Source organism: Phascolarctos cinereus, unplaced genomic scaffold (assembly GCF_003287225.1).
Source record: "Phascolarctos cinereus isolate Bilbo 61053 unplaced genomic scaffold, phaCin_HiC Scaffold_9;HRSCAF=440, whole genome shotgun sequence".
NCBI classification, from domain to species: Eukaryota; Metazoa; Chordata; class Mammalia; order Diprotodontia; family Phascolarctidae; genus Phascolarctos; species Phascolarctos cinereus.
In genome coordinates this window covers 206833055-206857819 of record NW_027556402.1, presented here as the reverse complement: position 1 = coordinate 206857819, position 24765 = coordinate 206833055, and the positions used below count along the sequence as shown (strand labels likewise).

The window sequence follows — 24765 nt, the reverse complement described above, 5'->3', positions numbered from 1 at the left end:
TCCTCTTCATTAGATACATAAATCTCTGGCCAAAAAGTCTACATTTTACAATATCTTTTTTGATACACTTTATTTTGATGCAACAACTAGCCCAACAAACACCCAAATACCACCCCTTCCCAAGTATAAAACCCTCTTGTAGAATGATTGCCATGGATAATATATGCCATTTTCTAGTTTTATATTTTGCCATTTGTTAACAGAAAGGAAGAAGAGAGCAAATATATTTTACCAGTGTGTTAGGTATACTCTGCTCTTGGCCAAAACCCTTTAATTTCTGTATCTCAAGCTGTGCTTCTGAAAATCCAAATACTGTTCTTACACTCCCATCTTCTTAACTTGTTGCTCACTTCCTATACTGAAAGAGGGCTCAGGGAATAGGGCATAGCATGTGGGGCCTCTGTTTCCTCATCTTTGGGGATAGTCATCCCTTTCCTGCCTCCCACATAGGGCTGGTGTGATGATGAAATAAGAGGATGAATGGCAAAGACAGGTTATAAATAGTAAGGAACCAGAAAAAATGACTCACTTGGCACTTGTCTTGTTTTATTAGTTAACTCCTGAAGTGTATGAATCTGTCTCCGGTATGGGGCAGGAAACTGGAGGATAGGGACTGACCTGTTTCATATTTTTCTTGCAATTGTGCAGTATCTATCTCTATGTTAGGCATACAGTAGGTACTTACTAAACACTTAGTGATTAGTTGATTCCTTGCCCCTACTGCAGGATATTGAGCTTAACAGGGTCAGGGAATTGATTCTCACCTCCCAAAGAGCAGGGACTGGCTTATTTTCCTCTTTGTATTTTTACTGCTTAACACTGAGTATGAGAAGGAAAGGTGATCTTGTCCGAGTGGGTGATCACTGGTGTGGGAAAGATATGGAAACTCCCTTCATGATCCAGACTGCAAGTTGTTGACATGCCTTAAAGAGTCCCTGGAGGTATTGAAGGGTAAATAATCCCTCTCCAGGGTCATACAGCTAATCAATGCCAGAGAAGGGAATTGAACCTCCAGGGTCTTCTTGAACTCATGGCCAGCATTCTATCTACTGAGCCACACTGCCTCTAGAATGTGCCTCTTCTATATACTTGCACACAGCAGGTGCTTAATAAATGTTTGTTGAATGGAGTTGAATTGCTCTGGGTTCCTGTGACATGAATTAGGTGGAAGCAGCAGCAGAGGCAGCAACATGGCCTGCAGCAGGGGCTGTGGCTCAGCACTTTTGTGGTCCTTTATTCATTCATTTATTTTTAACATTCAGTTTTTAAAATCTTGAGTTCCAACTCTCTCCCTCATTCCAGACACCTTCACTCACTAAAGGCAAGCAATATAATATCAATTATACACATGAAATTGTGCAAGACATATTTCCATATTAGCTATGTTGTGGGGGGAAAAAGCAAGAAAACTAAAGAAAAAAAATATACTTCAGTCTGCACTTAGAGTCCATCAGTTATCCCTCTGGAGGTGGATAGCATTTTCCATCATGGGTCCTTTGGAATTATCTCGGATTATTGTTTTGATCAGCGCAGCTAAGTCTTCACAATTGATCGCTGTTACAATATTGCTCTTACAGTGGACATGTTCTTCTAGTTCTCCTCACTCCACTTTGCATCAGTTCATGTAGGTCTTCCCAGGTTTTCTTTTGAAAGCATCTTGCTCACCATTCTTATAGCACAATAATATTACATCACATTCATACACTACAACTTGTCTAACTGTTCCCCAATTTATGTGCATTCCCTCACTTTTCTATTCTTTGCCACCACAAAAAGAGCTGTTATGTATATATTTGTACATATAGGTCCCTTTCCCTTTCCTTTGATCTCTTTGGGACAAAGACCTAGTAGTGGTATTTCTGGGTCAAAGTGTAGGCACAGTTTTATAGCACTTTGGGCATAGTTCCCTACTGTTTTTCAGAATGGTTGGATCAGTTCATAACTCCACCAGCAGTTCATTAATGTACCTTCCCCCCCCCATCCCCTCCAGCATTTATCTTTTTTGCTTCTCTGTCATGTTAGCTAATATGATGGATGTGAGGTGGTACCTCAGAGTTGTTTTAATTTGCATTTCTCTAATCAACAGTGATTTGGAGCATTTTTTTTTCATATGACTATAGAGAACTTTGATTTTTCTTCTGAAAACTGCCTGTTCATATCTTTGACCATTTATCAACTAGGGAGTGGCTCTTGTTTTTATTAATTTTGCTCAGGTCCCCATGTAGTTGAGAAATGAGGCATTTATCTGAGAAACTTGCTGTAAATTTTTTCCACCACTTTTCTGTTTTCCTCCTAATTTTGGTTGCATTAGTTTTGTCTGTGCAAAAGCTTTTTAATTTCATGTAATTGAGGTTATCTATTTTACTTCCCCAAACCCCCTCTATCTCTTATTGGTTATAAACTCTTCCCTTAACAATAGATCTTCAGGTACATTTTTACATGCTCCTCTAATTTACTTATATCACCCCTAGTACCTAAAACATTTATTCATTTTGACCTTATCTTGGTATACGTTGTGAGATGTTGATCTATATGCATAGTTTGTGACAAAACGCTTTCCAGTTTTCTTAGCAGTTTTTGTCAAATGTTGAATTCTTACCCCAAAAACTTGGATTTTGGGGTTTTATCAAACATCAGAATACTATGGTAATTTACTACTGTATATTGTGTATATTATTTTGATGATTACCTCTTTGTAATGCTTTGAAATCTGGAACTGCTAGTCTGCCTTCTTTAACTTTTTTTCATTGATTCCCTTGATATTTTTGACTTTTTGTTCTTCTGGATGAATTTTGTTACTATTTTTTCTAGCTCTATAAATATTTTTTTGGAAGTTTGACTGGTATGACACTGAAAAAGTATATTAGCTTACATAGAATTGTAATTTTTATCATATTGGCTTGGCCTACCCATGAGCAACCAATATTTCTCCAATTGTCTAGATCTGTCTTTATATGTGTGAAAAATGTTTTGTAATTGTGCTTACATAATCCCTGAGTCTGTCTTGGCAGGCAGACTCCCAAGTACATTGTCTACAGTTATTTTAAATGGAACTTATCTTTCTATCTCTTCCTGCTCTCTAATTTACTTATGATATCACCCTTTATGTCTAAATCACTTACCCATTTCCACCTTATTTTGGTATATGGTATGAGATGATGGTCTATGCCTGGTTTCTGCCAAACTGCTTTCCAGTTTTCCCAGCAATTTTTATCAAGTGAGTTCTTGTCCCAAAAGTGTGGACCTTTGGATTTATCAAACACTAGATTACAATGGTCATTTACTACTATGAACTGTGCACCTAATCTAGTCCATGGATTCACCACTCTATTTCCTAGCCAGTACCAGATTGTTTTGACGATTACCACTTTGTAACTGAGCTAGAAATCTGGTATTACCATGCTGCCTTCTTTTGTATGTTTTTAAACTGATTCCCTTGATATTCTTGACCTTTTGTTCTTCCAGATGAGTTTTATTATTCTTTTCTAGCTCTATACAATCATTCTTTCGTAGTTTGCTTGGTATGGCATGGTTTAGCACTTTTGTGATACTGATAAGAGGTGGTTTAGAGACCCACGGTTATTCAGGTATGTGAATCCATGAGATCTGATTCTTCATCCATTCTTATCTCCTGGTAGTCCTCACAAAGATGGGAGGCTTCCAGATATCTCTCAGAGTATTGTTTGAAATTTAGTTGCTCTTCAAAATGCAAGTTAAAACAACTCTGAGATAGCATCTCACATACATTAGATTGGTTAACATGACAGAAAAGGAAATGATAAATCCTAGAAGGGATGTGGAAAAAGTAGGTAAAATAATGCAATTTTGGTGGAGCTGTGAAATGGTCCAATCATTGTGGAGAATAATTTGATACCATAATCAAAGGGCTATAAAAGTGTGCATGCCTCTCTCTGACCTAGCAATACTGTTACTAGGTCTGTACTCCAAAGAGATTAAAGAAAATATGAGGACCCATATAGACAAAAATATTTATAGAAGTTCTTTTGCTGGTGGCAAAGAATTGAAAATTGAAGGGATGCTTACTAATCGAGGAAAAGCTATACAATTTGTGGTATATGACTATGATGAATGCTATTTTGTTATAAGAAATGATAGGTCCAGAAAAACCTGGAAAGACTTAATGAACTGATGCAAAGTGAAGTGAGCAGACCAGGAGAACACTGTACACAGTAAGGCAATACTGTAATGATGATCAACTGTGAAAGACTTAGCCACTCTTATCAAGTCAATGATCTAAGACAATTCCAAAGGACTTATGATGAAACATGCCATACATCTCCAGAGAAAGAACCGATGAACTCTGAATGCTGACTGAAGCATATTTTTTACCTTATTTTTCTTGCTTTTCTTTTGCAACATGGCTAATATAGAAATATGTTTTGTATGACTTCACATGTATAATGAATTTCACATTTCTTGCCTTATCTATAGGTGACAGCAGAGCTGGAGGAAGGAACAGAATTGAGAACTCAAAATTTTAGAAAATGAGTGTTTTAAAGAAAAAAATTCAGTTGCTCCTCAGGGCTGAGATGAGGGTCTGGGGGCTAGAATAGCTGCTGCTAGGGAAGGGGTTTAGAAGGCTTGAGGCATCTCAATTTGGAGGAAAGTAAGTGGTCTATGGTAGTAGGTATGGATCAAATTATGAGATTTAAGGTGGATGAAACAGGAAAGGAGATTTTCTTGCTCCCCGAGTGAGAACAAGTACCACTAGGGTCCAACAGATTTCTTATTTTCAGTAACACTGCCTGGCTTCTTGCAGGTTCATATATATACAACTCAGAAAATTTATGGGGTGTGTGTATGTATATCTATATCTATACATACACGTATAAATATGTATGTGTGCATGTATTCAATGGTGCCTATGTGTGTATTTGCCAATGTGCCTGAATGAACATGTGTGTATATGTGTGTATCTATGAATGTCCCTGGGTGACCATGTATGGAGTGGGCCTGGGTGAATGTGTGTGTGTGTGTGTGTGTGTGTGTGTCTGTGAGTATGAGTGTGTCCAGGAATGTGTGTGTGTTAGTGTGCACAGGTACATATGTGTATGTATGTGCTTCCTTCAGTCCCCTGACCACAGGCTTGGACTCCTGCCCCTACTTGGTGTCCAGTGGGTTGTGCTGGAATCAAGCTATGTGTGGCAGCCGCGTTACGGGCACAGCGTGTGTGGGAGCTGTGTTAGTCATCCAGAGCAGACCTGCCTAGCACGTGGCCTTCCTCTCCCATGGGGCAGGCAGGCATAGAGAACGATTACTCACGAGCTGTATTTTTACACCATCATTATATAATTGTCAGCTTCACTCCCCGTGGGGGCCCTCACATTCCAACCCACCCTCACTGCACATACCTCAGGGCCTCCTCCTGCTCCCAGGGAGACAAAGCTAAGCGTAGAGCGGCGACTTTCCTTGTCTTAGTCCCCTCCTCGGGACACACATGCATACATATACATGTATACATACCCTTGTACATGCAGACACAAACAGCTGTGTTTATACAGACTCATGTTTATATATCCATGTTTATGCTCATGTATGTCCATGTCCATGCATGTTTACATGTAAGTGGTAGAGCTGGGGTTAAAACTCAGGTGTACTGACTCCTAGACCTGTGCCCTTTCTATTATGCTTTACTGCCCAAGTCAGTATGAATCATCCAAATCAGGATGAGGGGAAAGCTTCAGGAGTTTTTAAAAACAAAGACAGACACAAATCTTGGCATCAGTGGTCCTGGTTATCAGAGTAATCAGCAGCTCCATACATGAAAAAGCTGCCCTTTCGACCAGTCTGCTCCAGACTGAGTGCAAGGCATTTTATTTCTGAGCTGGCATTCCACCCCAGTGGAAAACCTGGATACAGAATGGAGGAGGGGACTCACCAGAAAGCCACTCACTGCAGCACATGTCCAGGGACCCTCCAGCGGAGTCATCAGAAGTGTGATGCTCTGTCTCCTGCAGCAGGAAGGAAAGCAGAGGTTGCTGCTAAAGAACCATGAAAGGAAAATGTGGGACAATGAATACCCGCCATAATTCTTTGACTCAATGCCCCTTCATATACAATTCCTCAATGTAAAAGGGAAAGTGAGGGAAGAGGGAGGGATGGAAAAAGAGCAGCCAAACTAGGAACCAATCTGCAATCTATCCCAAAGGCTTCTCCAGGTTTGTCAGGGAAGAATTCCATAACATTCAGAGCATGGGGGTACCAGGCAGTCGTGGCCCCTTCTCAAGGGAGCTAAATACCGTGGCTCAATTCCCGGGAAGCCGCCTATCCCTTCACTTGTTAATAGGACACTACCTCATGGAAGTGAAGGTTTATTCTAAATTATTCTCTAACAAGAGCTGGAGCAGTCGCTCTGCGTGTGTGTGTGTGTGTGTGTGTGTGTGTGTGTGTGTGTGTGTGTGTGTGTGTAACAGAAGTACAGTTTTCCAGCCCACGAAACCACCTTGTAAAATAGATTCAGCTATAATTTTAGTCAGCATCACAGCATCTTCAGAGATGGAAGGGCTTTCAGAAAGCATCTATACCAACATGTACTTGAATAGGAATCACCTCTACAATAAACTGGGCAAGACTTCTGCTGAGGCCTTCTGCTTAAAGACCCCCTCAATGATGGGAGTCCCAACTCTTGAGGCAGCCAGTTCCACTTCTGAGTGGCTCTACCTAGGAAGACATTTTTCCTTACATTAAGCCCAAACCTCGCTCTCTGCAACCCATCTCTTTGCTCCTCTGTTCTCTGTGGTCAAACAGAACCAGTGTGATGGATGACAACTCTGAAGACATCTGAAGACACCATCACACATGTAGAGCTGAAAGTGTCTTGACCGTGTATCTAATCCACCTCCCTCACTATGTAGCTGAAGAATCTGGGGGACAGAGAAATGAATTTACTCCCCCAGAGTCACATGGCACATACTCGGGTTATATGGCTTCCATTATACTGGGCTGTCTCTCTCATTTCCTTCCCCCAAACCTTCTTCACTCCAGGTTAAGCAGCCCTAGTTGTTTGAAAGGGTCTAGTATGTGGTACTGGATTTGGAGTCTGAGAAGTCAGACCTAAGGCAAGTCACTTAATCTCTCTAGAACTCAGTTTCCTCATCTGTAAAATAAGGGGTTAGACTAGATGATCCCTAAGATCCCTTAGAAATCTACATCTCCAAGTCTATGATTCTATAAATGTCCTATTCTATTCTCTTTCCCTTTCCTCCTGTCTTTACTAGGTGCCATTAGTTTTCCCCTCTCCTCAGTGACAAGTTTAAAATAAAAAGAAACCATGGGAACAAAAGAAGAAATGTAAGCACATCTGCCATTTGGTTAGCCTTATTTTAACCTGATTTTTGCCAAGCTAGGCCTGACTACAGACTAAATAAATATACCACTAAGATGAGAAAAGTCAAAAAACATAAAAGGGTTGATTTGATGGACAAGAACTATGACAGATACACTGGCATAAGTCTTCCCCAGGCTTGCAAATTCTACCCATCATCTGCTCAAAACCATCATACCAGGAATCCAATGGTTCACCATACTCAGACCCAAGGGAGCCCAAGTGCCAGATCTTTGATGACAGCAAACAATGAACCATTACTCTGGAATAGCAGAAGTAGGACAAATCCAATGGAATGGCCCTTCGACACTGCAAATTCAGCCTATCTTAGTGAAATTGACCTTTTTACATCTCCCCTCTCCCCTTGACTTGTGATTTCAAAGATGTAGTGAACGTCCAGTGACACCAGGAGCTGTCCTATTTCTGTTGAGTGTACCATCATTCTCCCAATCCCTCAAGTTTATAACCTCAGAATCATCCTTCTCTCTTCCCTCTCTCTTACCCCTCCTCCATGACCATCAGGTTGAAAAGTCTTGCCAATTCTACGACCACAACATCTCTCACATTTGTACCTTTCCTTGTACTCATTTGACTACTACTCTTACTCAGACTCTCATCCCCTGTTACCTGGACTATTGTAATAGTCTTCTATTTGGTCTCCCTGCTTCTAGACTCTCCCTTCTCCAATCCATGTTCCCAAGATACGCAAAGATAATTTCCCTAATATCTAATCATGTCATTTCCCTGCTCAAAAACTTTTAGTGGCCCCTGTGGCCTTTAGGATAAAAGACAAACTAAGCCTGATGTCCAAGGGGCTACATAACTTGTCTTTGACCTATTTTCCAGCCTCATTTAATATTACTTCCTTTAATAAACCGAATATTCCAGCCAAACTGGGCTACAAACTCAACATTCTATCTCCTGCTCCTATGTCTTTGCATATAGGCTGTCTCTCTTTTCAGGAATATACTCCATCCTCATCTCCATATTTTGGAAACTGTATTTTTCTTTCAGGCTCAGCTCAGATGTAGCTTCAGATGTGAAGGCTTCCTTGATTCCTCTTTCTCCCCACTTGTTAACGTTCTCTCCTTATATTACTTTCTTTTTATTCACCTGTGTACATGTTGTATGTGCCTGCTAGAATGTGAGCAACTCAAAAGCATAGACTGTATTGTTTTTGGCTTTGTCTCTCCTGGCATGGTACCTTGTACACAGTAGCTTAATAAATGTTTTTTTGAATTGAATCGAGAGTATCCTGACAGTGAAAAGTCTGAACTAATGACGTAAATTTCTACCAGCTTCTAATTGTTTACATTCCCCATGAGCTTTACTCCCATCCTCCTCATTCTTCTCTACTGAAATCAAGACTACTCAATGTGATCCTCCCTAGCTCTCTCGTAAACTCTTGGTTGAGCTGAATTGTTCTGATTCTTTGAGATGAAGGGAACACTCAATGTGCCATTTACATGTTTTGTTGAGTTTGAATGGCCATCAGGACATCCACATGGTCCTTTACTATAGGAAAATCTGTCTCTTACATGCACACTCACACTCAAAACTGGAAAGGACCTTAGATGTCTAACTCTACCTCTACACTTTACAGATGAGGAAACAGAGGCCCCAAAATGTTAAGTGATTTGCCCAAGGTCACAAAATTAGTAAGTAGCAGAGCCAGGCTTTGAACTCAGGTCCTCTGACTTCAGAACCAGTGAGCTCTCTCAATTATATTAAAATGTGAGTTGGTTTTTAGAGTTGAACTACTGGGACTTCTACTGGGAAAACGCCAAACAGACAGCATTTTAACGGATGACCATAAATAGAAACAAATACCTTCATTAGATAACAAGAAATTATAAAAAGGTGAAAGACTGAAAAAATAGAAGAAAAATATAAGGTATCACCTATCAGAAACAAATGATTTGGAAAAGAGTTCAATGAGAGATAATCTAAGAATCATCAGTTAACTACCTGAAAACTATGACAAAAGAAAAATCCATGTCAATATTTTTTCCAATCACATGTGCCATTTTAAAAACATTTAAAAAATGTGAGTTCCAAATTCTTTCTCCTCTTCTCTCTCCTCCCCCCACTCATTGAGAAGGCAAGCAATTCGATATAGGTTATACAAGTGCAGTCATGAAAAGCATGTTTCATATTAGTCATGTCATGAAAGAAACACAGACTAAAAAACCCCCCCAAAAAACAACCTCAAGAAAAACAAAGTAAAAAAAGTATGTTTCAATCTGCATTCAGACTCCATCATTTCTTTCTCTGGAGGTAGATAGCATTTTTCATCATGAGTCCTTTGGAATTGTCTTAGATCATCATATTGATCAGAATAGCTAAGTCATTCACAATTCATCATACAATAATGCCATTACTGTGACAATGTTCTCCTGGTTCTGCTTACTTCACTTTGTATCAGTTCGTGTAAGTCTTTCCAGGTTACATGCCATATTTCAAGAAATCATAAACAAAAACTGATCAGATCTACTAGAACCAGAAGACAAAGAGAAAATAGAAAGAATACACTGTTCATCCCCGAGAAGGAAACCCCAAAGGATGTCATAGCCAAATTCCAAATTTCAAATTTTCTAGGCCAGGTGTGTGTCTTCATTGCTTTCTTTCTCTTAAATTTCACACCTCTCTAAACTCAGCATCTCTGTCTCCTTTGCTGGTTCCTCAATCTCTTCTTCTACTTAATATAGGTGTTTGCCAAGGATCTGAGTTTGGTCCTCTATCTACAGCCTTCGCTGGTGTTGTTAGCCCTGGATCTACATTTCCAGCTGAGTGATGGACATCTCTATTTAGATATCTTGCTATCATCTCAAATTAAATGTGTCTAAAATTGAACTCAAAGAATTACAAAACCAGTGTTAGAATTGAAAGGGACTTTAAAGATTATCTAGTTGACTCCTCCATTTTACCAATGAGGAAACTCATTATGTCCCCTTCAAAAACTGCCTCACCATATGATTTGTTTATTTCTGATAATGACACCAACATTCTCATAATCACATAAAGTTGAGATCTCAGCATCTTCCTTTGCTCTTGCTTCTTCCTTGCCCTTCATCCAATTAGCCAAAAAGTCTTAATGACCCAATGTCTCACGTCTCTTCGTATCGTTCTCGCTGTTATTACCCAAGCACTGATCCTCATAACCCATGTTCTAGACTATTTCAATAACCTTCTAATTAGCCATCCTTCAACAACTAGGCTCTCTGATCTAGCCTATGCATACTACTAGAGTAATCCTGTTAATGTACTACTCTGATCATGTCACTCCCTGCAATGGATCCCCAGTGCCTACAGAACAATATCCAAGCTCTACAGCCTGGAATAATAGATTTTCAAAAACCAGCCCTTTACAGTTACATGTAGGCTCCAAGAATATCTGACTGATCTCCATTCCCTCAATCATCAAACACGTCCCCTTGCTTTCCCATTCTTTGTAACTCTGCTCACATTGCTTCCTATTCTTGCAATGGCTCCCTCAGCATTTACAAGTCTTTTTTTATTCTTCAAAGCCCAGATCAAATCCTACCCCCTCCATGAAGCTGTCAATGATTCTTTAGGTAGAAGTCCATCCTCTGAATTTTCTTACCACCTTGTAGATCTTCCATATGCTTATTATATCCTGCATTGTATCACAGTTACTCATACTCCCTCTTCTATTTTATAGGGAGGAAGGAAGGAACTAGCATTCATTAAGTACCTACTATGTGTCATATTCCCTCCTTGTCTTGCAGGAAGGAAACAAGCATTCATTAAGTACCTACGATATGTAAGGAACTGTGTTAAATGCTCTACAAATATTACCTCCCTTGAGCCTCACAACAACCCTGGGAGGTATGTGCTATTATTATCCCCATTTTACATCTGAGGAAACTGAGGCAAAAAGAGGTTAGGTGACTTGTAGTATCACACAGCTAGTAAGTATCTGAGGCTGGATTCGAACTCAACTCTTCCTGACTCCAGGCTAAGCACTCTATTTACTGTACACCTAGCTGCCTTGTATTTAACTATCTTGTATTTATTTTGTATTCTGCATATATTTATCCTGTATATGCACATATATGTATATACACACATCTTATATCCCCCTACCTTCCACAGAATGTAAACTCTTTGAGAGTAAGGATTATTTCATTCTTTGTATTTGCATTCCTAGCTAACAGCACAGTGCCTGGCACACAGGAGGTGCTTAATAGATGCTTGCTGGATGACTAATGCTGGTATTTTATTCTTCCTGACTACACTGCAGATTTTTTTGTTCTGAACTTAGCACCAAATAAAAGGGACTTTTTCATATGAAAAGTAGAACAGTATGTTTTACATGACACAGTGATTATTACATATACTGTGCTTTTCTTTTAAAGCATATAATAAATTCAACATATCAGTTTCAAAAATGTCCTTTTTGTCTGTGTTTCCTACTGACTTTCCTTCTTTTCTTGGCATTTAAAAAATTAAATTTCAAATGTCTTAAGGACTGCGGGTCATGTTTCTCTCTCTCTTTCTCTCTCTCTCTCCAAGTCTCTAGTCCCAGATGAACGACATCCCAGAACACCAAAAGACCTGGGCTACACAATTGCTAAGCCATTGTCAGAAGATCTTTGAGAGATTATAGAGAATAGGGGAGAGGTTCTACAGATCCAGGGAAGGGCAAATGTCCTCAGAGCATGCACAGCTTGCTCTGCCTACTGCTAACTGTGGGGAGGGTTAAGGTGGAGAAGGCTTGGTGAGCCTGGTGAGTGATGTCATGTGATGGAAAGATCCTGCTCCCTGCCTCCGACCACATACAGGTATTCTAGGACTGTTTCTTGTCCGATTACTAAATGAAGAGAGGTCTTTTGACTGACTGCTGAGTCAGAACTGAGTATGCTGAGACTTTAGTCTCTGCTAGAGCAGAGGCTTCAGGCCCTTCCCATAAGGGTCAACACATGGCCCAAGAGTCAGAGGCCAATTATTTGGAGTTTTTTTTTGTCTCTTTTTTGTTTATTTTTTCTCTTCTTTTAGGTGAAAATATTAGAGATAGCTATAACCTGGTGGGCTTTGAAAGGTCAGAAAAGTAAGCCACTGGAGGTCCATGAACTGGTGTCCATACTAGACTTTTCAGAAAGCTGGGCCCAGTGAAGTACAAGTGAAGTCCTGAAAAGCAACTCTGTTTTACTTAGTGTGGCAGTAAAGTCACCTGGTAGATGAGACACTGAATCCCAGGCAAGGGATTAACCCTCTTGATTGGCTACGCTGCATTTGGACATCCACTTGCAGAGGCGAATGCTGAGCACGCTCTTCCTGAGATGGTAGCAGGAGGAGTATGCCCTTGGTATTGGGAGAAATACTTTGTAACTTCTGTTCTTGCTATGCCTTCTCAGTAAATATTCTTTTGTAAAACCCTAATTGGCGTTAATTGGTCAAATTAATATGAGGCTGCTAATCATTGGGTCAGTCAGTACAGGAAATATACTAAACGTATGTAGCATGTAAATATACACAAGCAGATGATGTGGGACAAACACACCACACTGGAGACTCAAGCTACCAGTATTAGCAGAACTCTCTTGCCCCTGGGGTATCCCTAGAACCCAGAGGGGTGGATGTAGCCAGCCTTGCTCTGATGAACTGATTCGCGATTGTGAATGTGGGTTGCAAGAGTAAGCCCGGAACTTTATCATGTTATGATTTTCAAAAACGGGAAGAGAAAAGTCTGCAAGCTATAGGCTAGTGAGTTGATCTTAAATTCTTGGAAAAACTCTAGGAGGTATTATTAAAGGGATGGTTTATGAACAACTAATAATAATAGCAGCTGACATTTCTACAGTACTTAGAAAATGTTTTTCAGAAGGCTTTACGTGCATTCACTCTCATTTTATTTTCACAAAAAGCTTTGTGAGGTTAAGTACCGAAGGCTAGAGGATCATAAATCTGGACCTGGAAGGGACCTTGGAGGCCATTAAGTCTAAGCTCTGTATTTCACAGATAAGGAAGCTGACATACAGAGAGTTTAAGTGACTTGCCCTTGCCCACAAACCTATTAAATGTCAGAGGAGGGTACAAACCCTGGTCTGTCTTGAATTAAAGTCCAAAGCAATTCCAGAATCAAGAAGAGGTCATGACTGAGTAATCTCATTTCGTCGTTGATAGGGTCTAGACTGGTAGATCAGGTGAATGCCCCTTGATGTTATCCATCATATTATTCTTGTGGACAAGATAGAGAAATGAGTTAGACCAGGGGTTCTTACCCTTTTATTACATCATGGACCCTGGTGGCAGCCTGGAGAAACTTACAGTCTCCTTCTCAGAATGTTTTTAAATACTGAAGGAAATGTTCACGTTCAGTTAGGGACAGTGAGAATAAGAGAGAATTCATTTTTTTCCCATCCAAATCCATAGACCTCCTGAAATCTATCCACGGATCCCTTGGATTTCAGATTAAGAACCCCTGGGTTAGACTATAGTACAGTTATGTGGTTTATAGACTGATTCGATGTTCAGACCCAAAGACTAGTCATTAATGACTGAAGAACTTGAAACCCAAGTCAGCTTGAGAAAGATGTTTTTAGGGAAGGACTCCAGACCTGTCCTTGGTCCTGTGCTATTTACTATGCTATCAGAGGGAAGAGGGATTTGGCTAATTCTGTTTATCAACAGAGAACAGAACCAGAAGTTATGGCATAGAGAGGCAGGTTTCAATTGGAGACAAAGAAAAAGTTCTTAATAATCTCATCTATCCAGAGATGGAATGGACTGCTTCAAGAGGTTCTCCCTCACTTGACATCTTTGAGTAAAGAATGGGTGCCTGTTGGTGGGAATGGCACAGAAGGCATTATAAGTCAGGTTTCGGTTAGAATAGACAGCATCTAAAGTTTCCTCTAACTCTGAAAGGTTGTGATTCTGTTCCCACTGTGCTTTGCACAGGCCCTCCCACATAGTAGGAAACAATCAACCTCTGACTACTTAAAAAGCAATGAACTTCCATTATTCAAATACAATACATAGCTATACCTTCAATACTTAAAGAACTATGATTTCATTGGTATGGGAAACTCCCTGGCTCAACAGACATCACAGCCTTTCATGACTGAGTTAGTGCTTTTTTGAAAGTTGCTAAGTCATATGGTGCTTTAAAGTTTGCAAAGTATTTTACACGTTGTCTCATTTGATCCTTACAAAACCCTAGGAGGTGGCTACTATCATTACCTCCATTTTACAGATGAAGAAACTGGGGCAAAGAGAGCTTCAGTGATTTGTCCAGGGTCATATAGCTTGTGAGCATCTGAGGCAGGATTTGAACTCAGGGTTTTCTGGTTCCAAGTACAACATTCTATCCACCGAGCCACCTACCCACAGCCAAAAGATTCTGGACAATAGCCCACCTGGAGATTAGCATCTCTGAACTTGGCTGGGCCAGTCAATAAACAGGGATGCATGGGCTATCACTGGACACATACTTGAAGATTTTCTACTGTGGTAGGCCCCACTAGGGCTTGTTCTTTTCACTCTAGTCTTCAGGAACTCAGGATTACCCCTGAGTCTTGAGGAAGTATCAACATAGGGCTTTAGTTTTATAAAATAAAATGTAAATGGTTAGACCTGTTTTCTCAAAGTTAGGAAGACCTGAGTTCAAATACAACCTCAGATGCTAATTAGCTATGTGACCCCCGGCAAGTCACTTAACCTCAGTTTCCTCAACTGTAAAATGGGATTAACAATGGCATTTACCTCCCAGGGTTGTTGTGAGGATAAAATGAGACAACATATGTAAAATGCTTTGCAAATCCTAAAGTATTATATAAATGTTAGCTATTATTATTATTATTTTACAATTAAGTCATTTGTCTAACAGTTTCCAATGTAGAAATTCTCTCAACTGATACAAACTGGCTAATCCTCTGTATCTTACAGTCCTTTTTAATTTAAAAAAAAATTAATTTTAAAAAATTTGAGTTCCAAATTCTCTTGCTCCTTTCCCACCCATTGAGAAGGCAAGAAATATACTGATTATAGTTATATCTATCTATCTATCTACAAGTAGAGATATGTATCTATAATATTGATTATATTTGTGAAGTCATGTAAGACATATTTCCATATTAGCCACATCGCAAAAATAAATAAATAAATGAAAAGCAATGGAAGAAAGTGAAAAGAGTTCATTGGTTCTCTCTCTGGAGGTGGAGAGCATTTTTCATCATGAGTCCTTTGGTATCGTCTTGGACCACTGTATTGATCAGATTAGCTAAATCTTTCAAATTGATCATCACAATCATGTAACTTACAGTCCAGAAGCTGCCTTCTGTATTGAGAAGTTAAGTTACTTGTTCTACATTCTCCATTTATTTCTTCAATTTATAAGTGGTTAATGGATATGGACAGGTAGTTTTCAGAAGAAATTAAAGCTATCAATAGTTATAGAAAAATAGCTTGGAATCACTAACAATTAGAGAAATGCAAACGAAAACAACTCTGAAGTACCACCTCACACACATCAGATTGGTTAACATGACAGAAAAGAAAAATTACAAATGCTGGAGAGGATGTGGAAAAATAGGTGCACTAATGCACTTTTGGTGGAGTTGTGAACTGATTCAACCATTCTGGAGAACACTTTGGAAGTATGCCCAAAAGGCTATAAAACCGTGCATACTCTTTGACTCAGCAATACCACTATTAGATGTGTACCCCAAAGAGATCAAAGAAAAAAGAAAAGGACCTATATGCATAAAAATATAGTAGCTCTTTTCATGGTGGGAAAGAATTGAAAAGTGAAGGAATGCCTATCAGTTGGGGAATGGTTGATCAAGCTGTGGTATATGATTGTGATGGAATATTATTGTGCTATAACAAATGGTGAGGAGGATGGTTTTAGAAAAATCTAGTAAGACTTATGTGAACTGATGTAAAGTGAAGGGAGAAGAACTAGGAGAACATTGTACACAGTAACAGCAATATTGTGACGATTATCGACTGTGAACAGCTAGTTACTCTGATCAAGACGATTCATGACTATTTCAAAGGATTCATGACGAGACATGCTGTATATATCCAGAAAAAAAACTTGAGGAACTCTGAGTGCAGATTGAAGGATATTTTCTCACTTTCTTTATTTTTCTTGCTTCCTCCATGCCCCCACCCCCACCCCATAACATGGCTAATGTGAAAATGTTTTGCTTGACTTCATATGTATAATGGGAATCACATTTCTTGCTTTTTCAGTAGGTAGGGGAAGGGATAAAGGGAAGGAGAGAATTTGGAACTGAAAATAAAAATGAAAATACAATAGAAAAATAAGATGGGAGAAAAAAGTGACTTACTGTATGTCACACAGCTAGTATGTACCTACCACAAGTAGAATTTAAATCTGTATTACTGACTCCAAAGCCAGCTCTTTCTCTCTCTGCTGCCTACTAAACAATAAAATAGGTAATAAAAAAAAAAAAACCAAACCATTATGACTAGCAATTGGACCATGGGTCATTATAACGTATCATCAACTTAAAAGTAACTTTCAAGGTCCCTTCTACCTTTAAAATTCTACCCTGTTATGATTCAAACTTCTTTAACATAGCAATTTAATTGATCAGCTGAGGTTATGAAGGTTCACTGAAGCAATGTTCAATTTCTCATGACCATGCTTTGAGAAAGCTGCTAATTTCAGACTGGCTTCCCATCACTCATGAGAAAACCCTGGATACTCACAAAGGAAGAGTGCCCTCCATTTTTCCTCACGTCCAGATTTTATTTATTCTTCAAGGTCCAGTCCAGATCCTACCTTTTCAGTGAAGGCTCTGCAAATGGAGCTCAAGTGTTCCAGGGCAGCAGCAGCAGTTGCACTATAGGGTTACTGATCTGAAAAATGATCAGCAGTCTCATGCCTTGGACTTAGCCATCCTGGAGGGTATGAGTGGCCAAGCGGATAGAGGGTTTACCTCTCCAGGTTTTCAGCGACCACTACTGATTGCAACAGAGATTCCAAGGTGACCTTCTGACTCTAATGATAATGGTAGCTCACAAAAAAAGCTATTTGAGTTACAGCTGTGAACTGAGGTAGAGGTGGATCTTTTACTTAGAACATTTTTTAAGGGACAGTCCTGAACCTATTATAACACCTGTGTAAGAAATTCCCTGTATGGAAATTTCCTCTAATGATATAGATATCAGCTACTCATCTGTAACCTAATATCTTAGACAGTTGCTTGGGGAACTGAGATGTTACGAGAATTGCCCATTGTTATACAATTTCTTCTTTTTCTAATTATTTTTAATTTTTTAACTTTTGCTCATTTTTTCATTTTAGTATTTGCTCCCTTTCTTTTTTTTGGGGGGGGGTTAGTCAATGGGGGTAAGTGACTTGCCCAGGGTCACACAGCTAGTTAAGTGTTATGTGTCTGAGGCCAGATTTTGAACTCAGGTCCTCCTGAATCCAGGGCCGGTGCTCTATCCACTGTGCCACCTAGCTGCCCCTATAGCCTCCTTTTTTCAAAAAAATATTTATTTTTAGAAGTCTTTTCTTTTTAAATTTTTAGTTCCAAATTCTCTCCCTCCCTCCTACTCTTTGCCCACCCACTGAAAAGATAAGCAGAGGGATAAAATTAATTATACACATGAAATCATGCAAAACACTTCCATATTAATTATATCTCAAAAAAAAAGCAAGAAAAGCAGACTTCAATTTGTACTAAGAATTCATCAGTTTTCTCTCTGAAGGTGGATAGCATTTTTTCATCATGAGTCATTTGGAATTATCTCAGATCACTGTATTGATCAGAGCAGCCAAGTCTTTCACAGTTGATCATCATTACAATATTGCTGTTACTATGCACAATGATCTCTCAGTTTTTCTCATTTCACTTTGCATCATATGAGTCTTGCCATGATTATTTCAGAAACTACTTCCCTCTCATCATTTCTTACAGCACAATAGTACTCCATCACAATCATATCCTACAACTTGTCCAGCCATTCCCTAATTGGTGACTATTCCCTCAATTTCCAGTTCTTTGCCACCACCAACATTACATTAGTGTATTTGTTTTCTCCTCACCCCCTCCAGAAGAAATTTGTCATTTCTAATGGGTATGAGGTGGTATCTCAGAGTTGTTTTAATTTGCATTTCTCTAATTAATAGTGATTTTGAGCATTTTTTTCATATGCCTAGAAACAGGCTGAATTTCTTCTGCTAAAAACTACCTGTTCATATCCCTTTACCACTTATCAACTGGGGGATGGCTCTTATTTTTAAAAATTCGACTCAGTACTCTCTATACTTGAGAAATGAGGCCTTTATCTGAGAAACTCGCTGTACAAATTCATTATCTATGGTACCTTTTAACATGATGTAGTCCCCCTGATTAGTTCTTTTAATTAGGTCTATTTTTAATAATAACAAAATCCATCTTGAAGAACAAAGGTCAAGAATACCAAGGTAATCAACAAAAAAATGTTAAGGAAATTGATCTAGGTGTATCAGATCTCAAGCTGTACTATAAAGCAGTAATTATCAAAACAAGCTGGTACTGGCTAAGAAATAGAGTAGTAGATGAGTGGAAGAGATTAGGTATATAATACACAGTAGTAAATGACCACAGTAATCCGTTACATAATAAACCCAAAGATCCACATTTTTGGGACAAGAACTCATTATCTGACAAAAACTACTGGAAAAATTGGAAAACAGTATGGCAGAAACTAGGCATAGACCAACATCTCACAGCATATACCAAAATAAGGTCAAAATAGGCACATGATTTAGATATAAAGGGTGAAACCATAAGCAAATTAGAAGAGCATGGAATAGTTTACCTATCAGATTTATGGATAAGGGAAGAATTTAAGATGAAGCAAGATACAGACAGCATTACAAAATGTAAAATTGCTAATTTTAATTATATGACATTTTAAAAAATTGCACAAAGAAAACCAATGGAACAAAAATTAGAAGGAAAGCAGTAAACTGGGAAAAAATTTTTTGCAGCAAGTATTTCTAATAAAGGCCTCATTTCTTAAATATACAGGTCTCTATATATAATAGAGAACTTAATCAAATTTATAAGAATACAAGTCATTCCCCAACTGATAAATGGTCAAAGGATATGAACAGGTAGTTTTCAGAAAAAGAAATCAAAACTATCTATAGCCATATGAAAAAAATGCTCTAAATCCCTGTTGATTAGAGAAATACAAATTAAAAGAACTCTGAGGTATCACTTTACACCAATCAGATTGGCTAATGTGACAAAAAAGAAAAATGACAAATGTTGGAAGGGACGTGGGGGAAATGGGACACTAATGTACTGTTGGTAGAGTTGTGAAGTGATCCAAATATTCTGGAGAACAATTTGGAACTATACCCAAAGGGCTATAAAACTGTGCCTACCCTTTGACCCAGAAATACTACTACTAGGTCTATATTCCAAAGAGATTTTTAAAAAAGGGAAATAGACTTACTTGTACAAAAATATTTATGGCAGCTTTTTTTGTAGTGGCTAAGAATTGGAAATCAAGAGGATGCCCATCACTTAGGGAATGGCTAAACAAGTTGTAGCATAAGATCGTGATGGAATATTATTGTGCTATAAGAAATGATGAGCAAGATGATTTCAGAAAAACCTGGAAAGACTTAAATAAACTGATACAAACTGAAGTGAGCAGAACCAGGAGAACGTTGTACATAGTAACAATTGTATGATGAAGAACTGTGAATGAATTAGCTATTCTCAGCAATACAATGATCCAAGACAATCCAAAAGGATTTATGATGAAAAATGCTATTGATCTCCAGAGAAAGAACAGATATTGTTTGAATATAGACTGAAACATACTGTTTTTCACTTTTTTTGGTTCCACTCTTGTATAAAATGGCTAATATGGAAATGTTTTACATGATTGCCTATGTATAACCTATATCAGATTGCTTACCATCTCAGGGAGGGGGGAGGGGAGGGAGGGAGGTATAGAATTTGGAACTCAAAACTTTATTATTTAAAAAAATTAGGCCTATTTTTGCTTTTGCTTTGTCTGAGATCATGATTGCTATCCCTGATTTTTTTTTTACTTCAGCTGAAGCAGAATAGATTCTGCTCTAGCTCTTTATTTTAACTCTGTCTTTCTATTTCAAGTTATGTCCCTTATAAACAACATATTGTTGGATTCTGGGTTTTTTCCCACTTTAGTTTTATAGGTGAGCTCATCCCATTCACATTTAGTTATGATTACTGTCTATTTCCCTCCACCCTATTTTCTTCTGTTTACCCTTCTCTCTCTCTTTTTATCCTGTCCCTCCTCAATAATCTGTTTTGCTTCTGACCACTGCATCCCTGGAATTTGGCTATAATATTCCAGTGAGTTTTCATTTTGGGATTTCTTTTGGGAGCTGATCAGTGAATTCTTTCAATTTCTATTTTACCCTCTGGATCTAAGGTATCAGGGCAGTTTTCCTTTATAATTTCTTGAAATATAATGTCGAGGCCCTTTTTTTGATCATGGCTTTCAAGTAGTCCAATAGTTCTTAAATTATTTCTCCTCAGTTTATTTCCCAGGTCCCGCTGTTTTTCCGATGAGATATTTCACATTTTCTTCTACTTCTTCATTCTTTTGATTTTGTTTTATTGTTTCTTGATCTCTCATGAAATCATTAGCTTCTACTTACATAACACTAATTTTGAAGGAATTATTTTCTTGAGCTTTTGTACCTCTTTTTCCATTTGTCCCATTCTGCTTTTTAAGGATTCTTCAGTGAGCTTTTAGAATTCTTTTCTGTAGTGAGCTTTTGGACCTCCTTTTCCATTGGTCAATTCTGCTTTTTAATGTATTCTTTTCCTCATTGCTTTTTGGACCTCTTTTACCATTTGGCCCAGTCTGTTTTTTAAGGTGTTACTTTCTTCAGTCTTTTTTTGTGTCTCCTTTACCAAGATGTTGACTTGTTTTTCATGATTTTCTTGTATCACTCTCATTTCTCTTCCTAATTTTTCCTCTGCCTCTCTTATCTGATATTCAGAATCCTTTCTGAACTCTTCCATGGCCTGAGACCAATTCATATTTTTCTTGGAGGCTTTGGATGTAGGAGCTTTGCCTTTTTTGTCTTCTTCTGAGTGTGTGTTTTGATCTTTCTTGTCACCATAATAACTTTCTATGGCCAGAGGTTTTTTCTGTTGTTTACTCATTTTCCCAGCCTATTACTTGACTTTTAACTTTTTGTCAAAGTAGGGCTCTGCTTCCAGGATAGAGGGCAAACTGTCTCAAGCTTCAGGGGTTTTGTGCAGCTGTTTCCAGAGATCCTTCTAAACGCCTGTAAGTTTTCAGTCCTTCCAAGGTGGTATGATCTAAGGAGAGGTGTTTACTACTCTCCTGGCCTGTGCTCTGGTCTGTGAGCAACCACAAACACTCTTTTGTGCCCTGGAACTGTGAGAAGAGTCCCTCTTTCACTGCTGCTACAAGCTCTGCTATGGTAATGCTCCTCCTCATCCCGGGACTGCCACCCAGGACTGAGACCTGGATGGAAGTATGGGCAAAGAAACAGAATCTTGCCTCAGTGCTAGCAAAGAGACCCCTGTAATCTCCTTCTGACCAGTTTTTTTACCCCCTTACCGCCTATGGGCTCAGAGCTTTGGAAGCAGCTGTTGCTGCTGCTGCTGCTGCTGCTGATTCAGTCACTATAAAAGCCTGCTCCTGGTTTGCTATGACTAGGGCAGTGATGGCATGGCCTGCACTGGACTGTGTTCCACTCTCACCCAAGTGTGACAGATCTTTCCTGTTGACCTTCCAAGTTGTGTTTGTTGTTTGTGGGCTGAGAGGTCTGGAAACCACCACTGATGCCAGTAATTCAATGCTCCAAGGCCTGCTCCAGGTATTCTGGGGCCAGGTGCTCCTCTCTCACCCTGGTGTAAAAGACCTTTCCTGATGACCTTCCAAGTTGTCTTGGGCTGGAAATCTGTTTCACTCTGTCTTTTTGTGGGTTCTGCTGCTTTAGAATTTGTTTAGAGTCATTTTAAAAGATAGTTGGAGGGGTTTGGAGGAGAGCTCAGATGAGTTCCTATCTTTACTCTGCCATCTTGGCTCTGCCCATCTTCTGCTTTTTAAAGAGTTCTTTTCTTCAGTGAATTTTTGTATTTCCTTCTCCATTTAGCCTATTCTGATTTTTAAGGATTTCTTTTCTTCACTGAATTTTTATGTCTCTTTATCACTATGCTAATTGTTTTTAAGGTGTTATTTTCTTCAGTATTTTTGTGCCTCTTTTACCAAGCTGTCAATTCTCTTTTCATAATTTTCTTGCACTCTCATTTCTTTTCCCAATTTTTCTTCTACCACTCTTATCTCTCTCTTTTACTCTTCCAGGAATTCTTATTGGGCTTGGGTCCAATCAGCATTTTTCTTTAAGGCTTTGTTTGTAGCTGTTTTCACATTGTTATTTTCTTCTTAGTTTATGTCTTGGTCTTCCCTGTCAAGTTCTTTTTTTGTTATTTGTTAATTTTCTTGACATTGAACTTTATGTTAAAGTTAACTTCATATTAAAGTTGGGCTCTGCTCACCTGTGGGTGGGCAGGCACTGTCCTAAGTATTGGGGTGTGTGTGTGTTGTGTGTGTGTGTGTAAGTTTTGGGTGCTTCCAAGATGATGTGATTCATGGAGAAATATGGTCATTGCTCTTCTGGTCTGTGCTCTGGTGTTTACCCAGGAAGGGCCCCAGCTCCTCTGAAGCCACTCCTCTATGCCCTGAAACTGTGACTATGTCTCTGGCTGTCCTGCAATCACAAGCACTAGTGCTCCCTGTGCCTTAGAACTGTGACCCAGAACTGCTTGTGGGCAATAGAGGTGCCAATCAGCACCAGCTGCAGCCAGTGCCAGCAGAGTCCCTTGTAATCTCTTTCTGATCAACTGTCTGATTCCCTTGCCATTTCTGGGCTGAGAGTTCCCCAAACTGCTGCTCCTGTTGCCCCCATCCAAGGCCCACAATTGGTGCTCCTGCCATGTTCTGGACCAGCTCTCACCCTCATGTCACAAACCTCTCCTGCTGACCTCCTAAGTTGTCTTAGGCTGGAAAAATATCTCACTCTGATCTTTTGTTGGCTTTGCCACTCCAAAATTTGATTTGAGGAGTTATTTTAAAGTTGTTTGGAAGGTAATGTTGGGAAATTTCAGCTGGATTGCTGCCTGTACTTTGCCATCTTGGCTCTGCCAACTTTGGTGTTCTTAAGTAAGGTCTTCTAAGGAATGGGTTTTTCTGTTGATGTCTTAGAAGTTCCAGTTTCTTTTTCTAGGATTTGTCTTTTTCATCTGATGGATCAGAGAAGAGGAATATTATGGTCATTTTCTTTCTGGTTCTTCCTGAATTAACAATGTTTGTATGATTGTATGAGAGCTTAAAAACAGATTGTCACTTACAAACCAGAAGTAAATCTGCCCTTCTAGTAATGCTTACTTTCAGTGAAATGATATTTTAAAGAATATGGGTAATTTAAAAATTAAAATATATAATTTCAAAGGTGAGAGGTAGTTATGATATGGCAGACAGAGAACTGACCACAGAGTCAGGAAGACCTGGGTTCAAGTGCCATTTCTGCCATTTGTAACAGCCTTCTAATCAACCTCCATTCCTCAAGTCTCTCCTTATTCTAATTCATCTTCCACTTAGATGCCAAGGTAATTTTACTAGCGCAGTCCAACCATCAACCTCCTGTTCAGGGAGCTCCGCTGGCTCCCTATTACCTCTAAGATCAAATATAAAATCCTCTGTTTAGAATTTAAAGGTCTTTTTAACCTGAGCCATTCCTACCTCTCTAGTCTTTCTTCCACTTCACTCCCTTCCATGATTCAGCTATACCAGACCACTTGCAGTACACTGAACATGTCCCTTTGTCTCCCACTTTTGCAGCAGTGCCTTTGCCTGGGCTATCTCCCATGCTTAGAATGCTCTGTTTCTCATCTTTGCCTTTTGGTCTCCTTGGCTTCCTTCAAGACTCAACACAAATCTCATCTGCTGGAGAAGGCTTTTTATGGTTGTTCTGGCTGCTAATGCCTTCCCATTTTAGATTACTTTCCATCTATCCCATTTATATCTTGGATATACCTAGTTATTTACACGCTATCATCTCCATTAGATGATAAGCTCCTTGAAGGCAGAGAGCATTTTTTGCCTTTCTTTGTAGCCCTAGCTATACCTTAGCACAATGACTCAAATAGTAAGTGCTTAATAAATGCTTTTTAACTGACTGACTTTATCTTGTTTCCTCATAACTGCCCTATCTGTAGACACCAATCATGTCCTCAGTTGTCTTTTCTTCAGGTTAAATATCCCCAAAGCGTAAAAGTAAATAATTCCAGGCCTTTGAAAGATGAGTAAAATTTGATTAGGTAAAAGGACAGGGACGGGCATTCTAGGTATGGAGTAAGGCATAAACAAAGGTGCAAAGGATGTTAAAA

General features: G+C 39.1%; 1 protein-coding gene across 1 annotated transcript in view; it reads right to left on the bottom strand.

Annotated features, from left to right (window-relative positions):
• PTPN5 (protein tyrosine phosphatase non-receptor type 5) overlaps window positions 1–24765 on the bottom strand; it is a 115010-nt gene that overhangs the window by 64764 nt on the left and 25481 nt on the right. The window contains exon 3 of the mRNA XM_021005497.2: window positions 5900–5972. Within this exon, the coding sequence (XP_020861156.1) occupies window positions 5900–5972 (73 nt within the window). The remainder of the gene's footprint in view (window positions 1–5899; window positions 5973–24765) is intronic.